The sequence below is a fragment of the Macaca thibetana genome, chromosome Y (assembly GCF_024542745.1).
Source record: "Macaca thibetana thibetana isolate TM-01 chromosome Y, ASM2454274v1, whole genome shotgun sequence".
Classification (NCBI taxonomy): Eukaryota; Metazoa; Chordata; class Mammalia; order Primates; family Cercopithecidae; genus Macaca; species Macaca thibetana.
Genome location: NC_065599.1, coordinates 8531628 through 8546295, shown reverse-complemented (window position 1 = coordinate 8546295; position 14668 = coordinate 8531628). Strand labels below are relative to the sequence as shown.

The following is a 14668-nucleotide window of genomic DNA, read 5'->3' as shown; positions in this document are numbered from 1 at the left end:
AGAATTTCCTCATTGTCAGGCAGTAAGTCAATGGCAGAGCTTGAACTTGACTTATTTTGCTAAGAGGGACCTATAAACTCCAGACACATTACATCCAGCAAATATTACTGTTGAGTCGAGTGCCCACAAAGATTATGCTGATGAAACAATATGGATGTTACAGTGCTGGAAGTTTCTCTTTTAAAATCACTGAGGGTTGCTTTACGTTCTGCCAAAGCCAAGAGGAACGCTAGCAAGGGAGACAAAGAGGTCCGAAATGCGGCGTATAGGCCTCCACTGGTCTGAAAGCTGAGTCACAGGAATAACATCCCTGCAGCGGGCCAGGCCCTCCAGGGAGGGACACCGCGACTTTGCGTGCGTAAGTCTGCACTAGATAAAGCCAATTTCTCAGCAAAACAATGCCTGTTACCCTAGGTATCACCCCGACCCTTAATTAGTATACACCAGTACGCAAGACCAATTTTTGCGCTCCTCTTGTAAAACGGGAAAATGCGTTTTGAAGGCAGTGTTGGACGGTGTTTTGCTCATTTTCTCTTTCGTCATTGTTGTGGTTAGGGGGCAATGGTGGACTCGGGATGGCTCCCCAAACGCCCGGCAGCCTTCAGAGGCCCTCCCAAGACGTGGAGCCAAAGACTTAAGAGGGCCTGTGGGTGACATCACTTCATTTACGTAGGAGGGCTCATAAAGCAGCGCTCGCCCACCTCGTCCTGGCAACTCGGCGGTGGACACTGCGCTGACTAGATTTCGGTCCCTCACGCTCCTGGCTCCGGTGAGTCCCAGAGCCCCTGCCTCCTTACTCCTACTGCGGTCCCCATCCTGCCGCGTTGGCCCCTTCATTATCCGCGTCCCTGTAAAGCCATCCCCTAAAGCCGAGCCCAGTGGTTCTCCCTGGGAAGGCTGCCGGGATGCGAAACATCCTAGATGCTGGGTAATGCGATGGGGAAATCGATAATTTAAAAACAAAATAAAAAAACTGGCATTTTGCCGTGCCGCTCGGAGGGATAGTGTTAAAATGTCTTACTGTTGGCCCGCAAAGGCCTTGTAGTTTTGGAGGGTGAGATTCGGGCGAACAGACAGATCCTTCGTTCTGAGGCTCATCTCCCGAGCCCGAGGCATCTCCCAGCCTCAGAGGGCTGTGCGGGCTGCATCTGTGCAGCCTGGAGGCGGCGGGGCTGTGCTGTGACATTTTCACAGCCCTTCTTGCAGACACATGTGTGCCAGGGATGCCGAATTGCCGAGAGTGCAGGCGGGACTGGCTTCCCCGCGGCGCTTTGTGTGCTGTGCTGCAATGTGGCGCCGGCTAGGAAGCGGATAGAACGGTTGTCTAAGCTCCAGCTGCAGCCTCCGCCTGTGTGAGAGGACTAGAAAGCCGGCGCAGGACCTGGCCTTCCTTCTTTGCAGAAAGACCGCCGCTAGAAAATGGAAACGCTTTTGCGAGCTGGGCTCCATTTTAGGAATTCTTGCCCGATTTTTTCCCACTGGAACGCGGAAGTGGCTTTCCCATTCTCTCCTGGACCAAGTAGCCTTTAATTTTAAACACTGTAATTAACAATTCGCAGTGGTCAATTTCCTTTATTCCAGAACATTCCACTTTGAGAGGGATCCGCCCTCTTTGGTCCCCCGGTTTTGAAATATTGGAGGAAAGGTGTCGCCTCTTTTTCTGTAGAAAGAGGAAGCTAGTGAGCGCGGAAGGGCAGCGGAAGGAAGGTGAGGCGAGCTTTCAGGCTGAGGGTCGGAAGGCAGAAGTACAGTTTCCAGTCCAGAGACCCGAACAGGCGGCTCTTACTCACGCTGTATTTGGATTGCGCCTTACCACTTCCTCCTTAGCCATGTGTGACAAACCTGATATGGCTGTGATCGAGAGATTCGATAAGTGGAAACTAAAGAAGACAGAAACGCATGAGAAAAATCCACTACCTTCCAAAGAAAGTAAGCCCTCTCCTTCCCCCATCTTTACAAAGGCTGGAATGGGAGCGGCCGGTGGGAGGGAGACTGGGAGCTGCAGCGGGAAAATTTCGGGAGGCGGGGGAGTGCGCGCAGGCGGCCTATAGTTGAATGTGGCTTGCAAAAGGTAATTAAAAATCAGATCGCTCTTAGTGCAGTAACCCTAACACCTCCGAAGACCGAGGCGGGGGATCACCTTAGGTCAGGAGTTGGAAACCCGTCTGTCCAAAAAATACAAAATTGACTGGGCTTCCTGGAGGCCGCCTGTAATCTCAGTTACTTGGGAGGCTGAGGCAGAAGCATTGCTTGAACCTGGGACGGGAGGCTGCAGTGAGCCAAGATCCTGTCACTGCACTATAGTGTGGGTGACAGAGCTAGACTCCATCTCAACCAAACGAAAACAAACAAAACAATAGGGCGAACCTTAAGGGGGAAGATTTCATGAACACAGGGGTCATTAATTTAGTAATGCAATATTTAATACGCTATAATATACAAACACATTTACCACTGAAAATGTACCGTTATTTAAAACAGTAAACATTTTTTATTTGATTATGACGTGCCTACCTAGGTACACTTGCAGAACGTTTAGGATATGAAAAGATGTTGCAAATGAAAGCCCTTTAATTCCATATTAGGCTGTACTGAAACCCCTTAATCATCCCACTCCATCTTTTTCCTTTTCTGTTTTTTTTCTGGTCGCAGCGATCGAACAGGAGAAGCAAGCAGGCGAGTCTTAAACAGGCATATGACGCCAGTATTCACTGTACATTCTACAAGCATTGCTTTCTTATTTTACTTCTTTTAGTTGTTTAACTTGGTTAGATGCAAACACGTTGGATGAGTTTGAAAGGACTGTGCTACCCTTTTGACATCGAAGACCTGCTGACAATGAAGGCCACCTGCTTCTCCCATCCCCTGTCTGGCTGGCAGGGAAGGAAAATAGCTCAGATGTTGGTGCAAGACTTAGCGGAGTGGGATGGCAGTGAAATCTAGAGTAAAACCAAGTTGGGCCAAAGTGCCCTACAGGATCTAAAATGAAGTTTAATCAGAGTGCCATTTTTGTTGTTGTTTGAAAGATTTTAATTTTTTGAATGCACAGTTTTTATTAAAAAAAAAAAAACCGTTTTAAACTATTGCTGGTGAGATTGCTTGTTGATTGGAAAGGGTGTTTTATTCACCGTTTAAACCTTTGCAAAGTGGCCTGCCCCTTGGCCTCACAGGCAAACAATAACTGACTAGCATCTGGTGATTTGAATAAATTGTGTTACAGTATGAAATATGTTTTACCTAGCTATGTAAAATAACTTCTTTATTCTGGCTAATTGAGATACGATTTTTTTTTGGTTGGTTGAGATTACCTTTAGATTATGTTTTCAAAATTGGCTTGTACTGTAATCTAAAAACAAGTAAGCACTAATGTGGAGTTCAGTTCCATTTTTGCATGTAATGAGAAGGGACTTAATTATAAACCTAAGATATAAATGTGCAATAAAGTAAGCTAAGAAGAAATATGCTTCTACGACCTCTATTTACTTGGTTTATATTTTCCTTAGATTCTTACATAACATTTTATCTGTAGTCACATTTGTCATGCTTGGGCTATCCCTATTCCTGGCTTCTGAGACTTCAGTGGGCAGGGTTCATGCATGCAACATTCATTGTGTGCATGCACTGTGTATACTCTTCTATTTCCCAAAGTGCCTCGCATAGTAATGGACATACACGAGGGTTTAATATACACTTTGCCCCCGTAGTTTATGGAGAGTTATTAAATATGCTTCTTTAGAGGTCCCTTTGAACACATGCATATCATATCAAATAGTACAATATTAAATATATTTTAAAAATGTATTTACACAGTAATTTGCCACTGTTTTTGATTGTGCTGATTTGAATCAACACGTATAGTCAATTATGTATTATTATATATTTTTAATCCAGAGCATTATATCATTAGTTCATTCGGCCAGTATTTATTGAGTGCCTCCAACATGACAGATTTTTGTTTGTTTGTTTGTTTTTTTGTTTTTTTGAGTTTTGCTTTGTCGCTTGGGCTAGAGTATAGTGGTGCGATCTCGGCTCACTGCAACCTCTGCCTCCCAGTTCAAGCGATTCGCCTGCCTCAGCCTCCTGAGTCACCGGGATTACAGGCTGCACCACCATGCTGGGCTAATTTTTGTATTTTTAGTAGAGAGAGGGTTTCACTACCTTGGCTAGACTGGCTTGAACTCCTGACCTCAGGTGATCTGCCTGCCATGGCCTCCCAAAGTGCGGGATTACAGACATGAGCCACTGTGCCTAGCCCATGCCAGATATTTTTATATGCCACAAGAAATACAGACTTAACTTAAAAGATAGTATCAGCCCTTGTGCGTCCTTCATCATCTAGAAGATGTCTTTTTCCTCTAAATCTGATTATGAACGTTTTTATATTTCTTTTATTTGTTTATTTTTCTGAGATGGAGTCTCTGTCACCCAGGCTGGAGTGCAGTGGCATGATCTTGGCTCATTGCAAACTCTGTCTCCCTGTTCAAGCTATTCTCTTGCTTCAACCTCCTGCGTAGCTGGAACTACAAGTGCTCGCCACTATGCACAGCTAATTTTTGTAGTCTTAGTAGAGATGGGATTTCGCTGTGTTGGCCAGGCTGGTCTTGAACAATCTTGATTTCAGGTGATCCACCCGCCTTGGCCTCCCAAAGTGCTGGGATTACAGGCTCGAGTCATGGCACCCAGTTGAATGTTTTTATAAAGGTAACTAAAATTATTATGCCTGGATTCCTCCAAAGCTCAATGGTCAGTGAATTCTGGTGGAAACCAACTGATGACTTGCACTGCAGTAAAATATTTTATGAGCATACACAAATTGGGCATAACTATTGTCTGATATCTTCTGAGAACTTCTTCTAAGGAATGCTCCTGATCTAGAAGTGAGCGGAATGGATGGATGCCATTTTAAAATCTCTTACTAAGACTTTGTTATATAGATGTTGTATTTTTTTTGAAGAACACTTTCCTTGTAAATTCTTACCATTCTTGTGTTAGTCTTGTAGAATTCTTGTGGGCAAAAACAGTAACTCACATGTTAAAGTCCTCTGTAGAACTTAGAAAATTAATGAACCCACGTGGATAATTTGGTCACTTTTTGTAGGGTTTTACAGTTTTGAACCTTGGCTAGAGGAACAAGTTAGGTTTGTGATCCACCGAAGGCATTTAGAGCTATTCCTGTCACGTTATTATCAAACAGGAAATTATGTCTTCCTTCATTACCATATTGAGCTTTTAAGTTGCTGATATCCTTTAGCTACATGAACACCTCATGATAATGTCCCAATTTAGAAATGAAAATATTTCATGAAAATATAATATTTATAATGGTTAATAGTAATATATTACACAGTATATAATATGTAATCATTCTTATAACATTGTTTACATATGTATTAACAAGATATCACTATATCATGTAATTCATTATTAATATTATAATTAATTATTCCAATATACAATGCATATAGTGCTATCTGGTGATTTTAACCTAAAATAATGACTTGGTTAGAGGATGGAAAAAGTCACTATTTACTCAAGAAACATTAAGCACGTACTGTGTGCCTTGCTTTTTTCCAGTTGCCAGAAATAGAAAGATGAACAAGACTTGAGCCTAGTCTTGGTCAAACAGGAAAGACAGACTTGTGTATATGAATAACTAACTATACACAGCATGAGTTGTGTAGCTGCCCATTACCCAACAACTGCACATTGAGATTCTGTTTTATAAGACATTGGGCCGGGAGATAAATGAGAACTATACTGTGAAGGTTATGTCCCTGCCCTGGCTAAGAAATTTGAAAGTTATTCTTAGGAAATTGGAAGATAACAAAAGTAAAATCCACATGAGGTAGCTGGTATACTCTTTCTGTTTAAAAATGCGGTTACAAGAAAGAAGGGCAAGGAAGAAACTATTCATACTTGTCATTAAACAAGCAGATTAGTACCCTCTTATAATAACAATATAAAGTGGTAATATATTCTTTATTAGTATTTCTTAGTTCACATTTCAGTAAGACAGGCTCTAACACATACACAGTATACTTTTCATGGCCACTGCTAACAATTTTAATACAGATGTGGAAATAACACCGATAAACACCTCAGAAATAACATCAATGGTTTGAAATCAGTTGTATGTTTGCTATCATGGAGATAAATAACATGGAATAGTAAATAGATTTCAAATTATTAAACTATATATATATATAGGCAGAATCATTGAGGTATACAGTTCCCTAGACTATATCTGTACATTAAACGCCTATCAGCAACTGTATTGTCAATTTGAAATCAATATATCTTCTAGATGAAGCACAGTTTTCTGGTGATTGAAATGGTAAATTGGTGGGAACATTTTACTAAAAATGTAGATTTGTAAAAGGAAGGAAAAATTAAAGTTTTGCATATTAATCAGAAAGTTGCTCCATATAAGAGATGATGTGGAAAAACTTAATAGGATCCCTAAGTGACTACACACAAAAGATGAGACATTGGAGATAACATCGAAGGTTTGGAGTCAGTTGTATGTTTGCTGTGATTATGGAGGTAAATAAAATGGGTAACCATAGAATAAAACACTTGAAATGTCCTTAAGAAAAGTTTGAAAGACCTTCTGGTAAAATAAATGTATACTTTAATAAAAGGAAGATATACTGTGACGGCAAGTCCAAAAAGTTAGAAAAAAAATTAATGGGTTAAAGAAGAATATAAACTGGATTATTTGAAGAAAGGGTTGTAATGCAACCCTGAATTCATCATTTTAAGGATTATTGATCATTTGAATAAGGAATCCAAACTCTTATATGCAAACATAAATTCTTAAAGCACCAAGTAAGCCTAAGGTAGTTCGCTAAAGTTCCATTAAGGTTCCTCTTTAGAAGCTCAGTGTTACAAAAAGAGATGCATGAATACATTCATGCATTAATAACAAACGTATTTTCTGGGCATGGTGGCCCAGGCCTATAATCCCAGCACTTTGGGAGGCTGAGGTGGACAGATCACGAGATTGAGCCCATCCTGACCAATATGGTGAAACCCCGTCTCGACTGAAAATACAAAAACTAGCTGGTTGTGGTGGAACATGCCTGTAGTCCCAGCTACTCAGGAGGCTGAGGCAGGAGACTTACTTGAACTCGGGAGGTGGAGGTTGCAGTGAGCCAAGATTGCACCATTGCATACTCCAGCCTGGTGATAGAGTGAGACTCTGTTTCAAAAAAAAAAAAAAAAAAAAAAAAAAAAAAAGGAAAACAGAAAAATCATATTGGCATGTAGTGTATGGGCCTTGATCCTATTAGGACTTTTTTTCTGGTATAGGTCATGAAGTTTCCCAACACCAGAGTGAATTCATTTAAGTCTTCAACCAGGTTTTAAAGAATTAATTCTTCAAATGAAAGAAAGAGGTAAATCCAGTTGAATCCAACTCACACATTTATAACCATCTCCAAAAAAAGTAACTCCACATTTTTGGCCATATTTCTTTGAAATAGCTGTTGTTTATTTTGGCCCTGTTTCTCTCCTAGATACTGATATCTAGTAATGAGCAGAATCCAAGTATTTAGCTTTACCAATTTTGGTTCATTATCATCTTTGCAGGCTAAGTATATCCAATGAAGTTTGATTAGGGTGTGAGGGTGATTTTGGGTTTTGTATCATAGAACCAGGTGAATGATAACTATGGAGGCCTGCACTTACCTAAGGAAAGAAGGATGAGGTAGCCAAGGCAAAGTGTTGGCTGAATTAGACAATTATAAAACTTACTGCCCCATCCCATTGTTATGACAGTTTCAGCCATATCCAAAGCATAGTTTTCAAACAACAGGTCATGCTTTTTTTTTTTTTTTAATGTTTCCCAACTCATTTTATGAGGCTAGTATTACTCTAATAAAAAAACCAGATAAAAACATCAAAATACAAAAAACTACAGACCAATAACCATTATGAATATAGATACAAAATGCCTTAATAAAATACTAGCAGACTAAATTCAGGAACAAATAAAAAACAAATAAAAAAGTATATACAACGTGACCAACTGAGATTTATCCTAATTGTTCTCTACAGAACTTATCCCAATACAGCATACTATGTATTTATTTTTTTTTTCAGTTTTATTTTATTTATTTATTTATTTATTTTTTATTATTATTATACTTTAAGTTCTAGGGTACATGCGCATAACGTGCAGGTTTGTTACATATGTATACTTGTGCCGTGTTGGTGTGCTGCACCCATCAACTCGTCAGCACCCATCAACTCGTCATTTACATCAGGTATAACTCCCAATGCAATCCCTCCCCTCTCCCCTGTCCCCATGATAGGCCCCGGTGTGTGATGTTCCCCTTCCCGAGTCCAAGTGATCTCATTGTTCAGTTCCCACCTATGAGTGAGAACATGCGGTGTTTGGTTTTCTGTTCTTGTGATAGTTTGCTAAGAATGATGGTTTCCAGCTGCATCCATGTCCCTACAAAGGACACAAACTCATCCTTTTTTATGGCTGCATAGTATTCCATGGTGTATATGTGCCACATTTTCTTAATCCAGTCTGTCACTGATGGACATCTGGGTTGATTCCAAGTCTTTGCTATTGTGAATAGTGCCGCAATAAACATACGTGAGCATGTGTCTTTATAGCAGCATGATTTATAATCCTTTGGGTATATACCCAGTAATGAGATGGCTGGGTCATATGGTACATCTAGTTCTAGATCCTTGAGGAATCGCCATACTGTTTTCCATAATGGTTGAACTAGTTTACAATCCCACCAACAGTGTAAAAGTGTTCCTATTTTTCCACATCCTCTCCAGCACCTATTGTTTCCTGACTTTTTAATGATCGCCATTCTAACTGGTGTGAAATGGTATCTCATTGTGGTTTTGATTTGCATTTCTCTGATGGCCAGTGATGATGAGCAATTTTTCATGTGTCTGTTGGCTGTATGAATGTCTTCTTTTGAGAAATGTCTGTTCATATCCTTAGCCCACTTTTTGATGGGGTTGTTTGTTTTTTTCTTGTAAATTTGTTTGAGTTCTTTGTAGGTTCTGGATATTAGCCCTTTGTCAGATGAGTAGATTGCAAAAATGTTCTCCCATTCTGGAGGTTGCCTATTCACTCTGATGGTAGTTTCTTTTGCTGTGCAGAAGCTCTTTAGTTTAATTAGATCCCATTTGTCAACTTTGGCTTTTGCTGCCATTGCTTTTGGTGTTTTAGACATGAAGTATTTGCCCATACCTATGTCCTGAATGGTACTACCTAGGTTTTCCTCTAGGATTTTTATGGTATTAGGTCTAACATTTAAGTCTCTAATCCATGTTGAATTAATTTTCGAATAAAGAGTAAGGAAAGGATCCAGTTTCAGCTTTCTACTTATGGCTAGCCAATTTTCCCAGCACCATTTATTAAATAGGGAATCCTTTCCCCATTTCTTGTTTCTCTCAGGTTTGTCAAAAATCAGATGGATGTAGATGTGTGGTATTATTTCTGAGGACTCTGTTCTGTTCCATTGGTCTATATCTCTGTTTTGGTACCAGTACCATGCTGTTTTGGTTCCTGTAGCCTTGTAGTATAGTTTGAAGTCAGGTAGCGTGATGCCTCCAGCTTTGTTCTTTTGACTTAGGATTGTCTTGGCAATGCGGGGTCTTTTTTGGTTCCATATGAACTTTAAAGCAGTTTTTTCCAATTCTGTGAAGAAAGTCATTGGTAGCTTGATGGGGATGGTATTGAATCTATAAATTACCTTGGGCAGTATGGCCATTTTCACGATATTGATTCTTCCTATCCATGAGCATGGTATGTTCTTCCATTTGTTTGTGTCCTCTTCTATTTCACTGAGCAGTGGTTTGTAGTTCTCCTTGAAGAGGTCCTTTACATTCCTTGTAAGTTGGATTCCTAGGTATTTTATTCTCTTTGAAGCAATTGTGAATGGAAGTTCATTCATGATTTGGCTCTCTGTTTTTCTGTTACTGGTGTGTATACGAATGCTTGTGATTTTTGCACATTAATTTTGTATCCTGAGACTTTGCTGAAGTTGCTTATCACCTTAAGGAGATTTTGGGCTGAGACAATGGGATTTTGTAAATATACAATCATGTCATCTGCAAACAGGGACAATTTAACTTCTTCTTTTCCTAACTGAATACCCTTGATTTCTTTCTCTTGCCTGATTGCCCTAGCCAGAACTTCCAACACTATGTTGAATAGGAGTGGTGAGAGAGGGCATCCCTGTCTTGTGCCAGTTTTCAAAGGGATTTTTTCCAGTTTTTGCCAATTCAGTATGATATTGGCTGTGGGTTTGTCATAAATAGCTCTTATTATTTTGAGACACATTCCATCAATACCGAATTTATTGAGCGTTTTTAGCACGAAGGGCTGTTGAATTTTGTCAAAAGCCTTTTCTGCATCTATTGAGATAATCATGTGGTTCTTGACTTTGGTTATGTTTATATGCTGGATTATGTTTATTGATTTGCGAATGTTGAACCAGTCTTGCATCCCAGGGTTGAAGCCCACTTGATCATGGTGGATAAGCTTTTTGATGTGCTGCTGAATCCGGTTTGCCAGTGTTTTATTGAGGATTTTTGCATCGATGTTCATCAGGGATATTGGTCTAAAATTCTCTTTTTTTGTTGTGTCTCTGCCAGGCTTTGGTATCAGGATGATGTTGGCCTCATAAATTGAGTTAGGGGAAATTCCCTCTCTTTCTATTGACTGGAATAGTTCCAGAAGGAATGGTACCAGCTCCTCCTTGTACCTCTGGTAGAATTCAGCTGTGAATCCATCTGGTCCTGGACTTTTTTTGGTTGGTAGGCTATTAATTATTGCCTCAATTTCAGAGCCTGCTATTGGTTTATTCAGGGATTCAACTTCTTCCTGGTTTAGTCTTGGAAGAGTGTAAGTGTCCAGGAAATTATCCATTTCTTCTAGATTTTCTAGTTTATTTGTGTAGAGGTGTTTATAGTATTCTCTGATGGTAGTTTGTATTTCTGTGGGGTCGGTGGTGATATCCCCTTTATCATTTTTTATTGCGTCTATTTGATTCTTCTCTCTTTTCTTCTTTATTAGTCTTGCTAGCAGTCTGTCAATTTTGTTGATCGTTTCAAAAAACCAACTCCTGGATTCATTGATTTTTTGGAGGGTTTTTTGTGTCTCTATCTCCTTCAGTTCTGCTTTGATCTTAGTTATTTCTTGCCTTCTGCTAGCTTTTGAATGCATTTGCCCTTGCTTCTCTAGTTCTTTTAATTGTGATGTTAGAGTGTCAATTTTAGATCTTTCCTGCTTTCTCTTTTGGGCATTCAGTGCTATAAATTTCCCTCTACACACTGCTTTAAATGTGTCCCAGAGATTCTAGTATGTTGTATCTTTGTTCTCATTGGTTTCAAAGAAAATCTTTATTTCTGCCTTCATTTCATTAAGTACCCAGTAGTCATTCAGGAGCAGGTTGTTCAGTTTCCATGTAGTTGAGTGGTTTTGATTGAGTTTCTTAGTCCTGAGTTCTAGTTTGATTGCACTGTGCTCTGAGAGACAGTTTGTTACAATTTCTGTTCTTGTACATTTGCTGAGGAGTGCTTTACTTCCAATTATGTGGTCAATTTTGGAATAAGTGTGATGTGGTGCTGAGAAGAATGTATATTCTGTTGATTTGGGGTGGAGAGTTCTATAGATGTCTATTAGGTCTGCTTGCTGCAGAGATGAGTTCAATTCCTGGATATCCTTGTTAACTTTCTGTCTCGTTGATCTGTCTAATGTTGACAGTGGAGTGTTGGAGTCTCCCATTATTATTGTATGGGAGTCTAAGTCTCTTTGTAAGTCTCTAAGGACTTGTTTTATGAATCTGGGTGCTCCTGTATTGGGTGCATATATATTTAGGATAGTTAGCTCTTCTTGTTGAATTGATCCTTTTACCATTATGTAATGGCCTTCTTTGTCTCTTTTGATCTTTGACGGTTTAAAGTCTGTTTTATCAGAGACTAGTATTGCAACCCCTGCTTTTTTTTGTTCTCCATTTGCTTGGTAAATCTTCCTCCATCCCTTTATTTTGAGCCTATATATGTCTCTGCCTGTGACATGGGTCTCCTGAATACAGCAGACTGATGGGTCTTGACTCTTTATCCAGTTTGCCAGTCTGTGTCTTTTAATTGGAGCATTTAGTCCATTTACATTTAAGGTTCATATTGTTATGTGTGAACTTGATCCTGCCATTATGATATTAACTGGTCATTTTGCTCATTAGTTGATGCAGTTTCTTCCTAGCCTAAATGGTCTTTACATTTTGGCATGTTTTTGCAATGGCTGGTACCGGTTGTTCCTTTCCATGTTTAGTGCTTCCTTCAGGGTCTCTTGTAAGGCAGGCCTAGTGGTGACAAAATCTCTAAGCATTTGCTTATCTGTAAAGGATTTTATTTCTCCTTCACTTATGAAACTTAGTTTGGCTGGATATGAAATTCTGGGTTGAAAATTCTTTTCTTTAAGAATGTTGAATATTGGCCCCCACTCTCTTCTGGCTTGCAGAGTTTCTGCCGAGACATCTGCTGTTAGTCTGATGGGCTTCCCTTTGTGTGTAACCCGACCTTTCTCTCTGGCTGCCCTTAAGATTTTTTCCTTCATTTCAACTTTGGTGAATCTGGCAATTATGTGTCTTGGAGTTGCTCTTCTCGAGGAGTATCTTTGTGGCGTTCTCTGTATTTCCTGGATTTGAATGTTGGCCTGTCCTACTAGGTTGGGGAAGTTCTCCTGGATGATATCCTGAAGAGTGTTTTCCAACTTGGTTCTATTTTCCCCCTCACTTTTAGGCACCCCAATCAGACGTAGATTTGGTCTTTTTACATAATCCCATACTTCTTGCAGGCTTTGTTCATTTCTTTTTCTGCTTTTATCTTTTGGTTTCTCTTCTCGCTTCATTTCGTTCATTTGATCCTCAATCGCTGATACTCTCTCTTCCAGTTGATCGAGTCGGTTACTGAAGCTTGTGCATTTGTCACGTATTTCTCGTGTCATGGTTTTCATCTCTGTCATTTCGTTTATGACCTTCTCTGCATTAATTACTCTAGCCATCAATTCTTCCACTTTTTTTCAAGATTTTTAGTTTCTTTGCGCTGGGTACGTAATTCCTTCTTTAGCTCTGAGAAGTTTGATGGACTGAAGCCTTCTTCTCTCATCTCGTCAAAGTCATTCTCCGTCAAGCTTTGATCCATTGCTGGCGATGAGCTGCGCTCCTTTGCCGGGGGAGATGCACTCTTATTTTTTGAATTTCCAGCTTTCCTGCCATGCTTTTTCCCCATCTTTGTGGTTTTATCTACTTCTGGTCTTTGATGATGATGGTGACGTACTGATGGGGTTTTGGTGTAGGTGTCCTTCCTGTTTGATAGTTTTCCTTCTAACAGTCAGGACCCTCAGCTGTAGGTCTGTTGGAGATTGCTTGAGGTCCACTCCAGAGCCTGTTTGCCTGGGTGTCAGCAGCAGAGGCTGCAGAAGATAGAATATTTCTGAACAGCGAGTGTACCTGTCTGATTCTTGCTTTGGAGGCTTCCTCTCCGGGGTGTACTCCAGCCTGTGAGGTGTGTGGTGTCAGACTGCCCTTAGTGGGGGATGTCTCCCAGTTAGGCTACTCAGGGGGCAGGGACCCACTTGAGCAGGCAGTCTGTCCCTTCTCAGATCTCAATCTCCGTGTTGGGAGATCCACTGCTCTCTTCAAAGCTGTCAGACAGAGTCGTTTGCGTCTGCAGAGGTTTCTGCTGCTTTTGTTGTTGTTTACTGTGCCCTGTCCCCAGAGGTGGAGTCTACAGAGACAGGCAGGTTTCCTTGAGCTGCTGTGAGCTCCACCCAGTTCGAGCTTCCCAGTGGCTTTGTTTACCTACTTAAGCCTCAGCAATGGCAGGCGCCCCTCCCCCAGCCTGGCTGGTGCCTAGCCACAAGATCGCAGACTGCTGTGCTAGCAATGAGGGAGGCTCCGTGGGCGTGGGACCCTCCCGGCCAGGTGTGGGATATAATCTCCTGGTGTGCCTGTTTGCTTAAAGCGCAGTATTGGGGTGGGAGTTACCCGATTTTCCAGGTGTTGTGTGTCTCAGTTCCCCTGGCTAGGAAAAGGGATTCCCTTTCCCCTCGCACTTCCCAGGTGAGGCGATGCCTCGCCCTGCTTCAGCTCTCGCTGGTGGGGCTGCAGCAGCTGACCAGCACCAATTGTCCGGCACTCCCTAGTGAGATGAACCCAGTACCTCAGTTAAAAATGCAGAAATCACCGGTCTTCTGTGTCGCTTGCGCTGGGAGTTGGAGACTGGAGCTGTTCCTATTCGGCCATCTTGCTCCCATGCTTCTTTACAGTGTCAGGAAATCAGTTAGTTGGTTCTTGTAAGCATTAAAAACAAAAATATAATTAGTGCAATGATAAATAAAATAGAGAGTAAAAAATCCACAGAGAAAATAAATGAAATATTTCTTCAAAAAGTTTTTCAAAGTTGAAAAATCATTATCTGGATTGTCTAAGAAAAAAGAAGAGAAAACTCAAATGAAAACAGGACATTACTAACAATTTTATAGAAAGAAAAGATTATAAAACAATGCTATACACAATTATATCCACACAAATTGGGTAACCCAGAAGAAATGGACAAATTCCTAGAAACATACATGTTACCAAGAATAATTCCTAAAGAAATAGAAACTCTGAATATACCTATA

General features: G+C 40.6%; 1 protein-coding gene across 7 annotated transcripts in view; it reads left to right on the top strand.

Annotated features, from left to right (window-relative positions):
• The first annotated feature begins 706 nt into the window (after window positions 1–706).
• Window positions 707–14668, top strand: part of LOC126947191 (thymosin beta-4-like) — a 196830-nt gene continuing 182868 nt past the window's right edge. For 2 of the 7 annotated variants that reach the window (XR_007722954.1, XR_007722957.1), the window contains exon 1: window positions 709–769. Coding sequence is in view for 2 of the 7 variants with exons in the window: in XM_050777918.1 (XP_050633875.1) it covers window positions 1830–1929; window positions 2653–2687 (135 nt within the window). In the remaining 5 variants the exon portion in view is untranslated. Of the gene's footprint in view, window positions 770–1666; window positions 1930–2652; window positions 3460–14668 lie in introns of those variants that run through there. The other 5 variants (XR_007722958.1, XR_007722956.1, XM_050777918.1 and 2 more) reach the window with 4 other exon arrangements.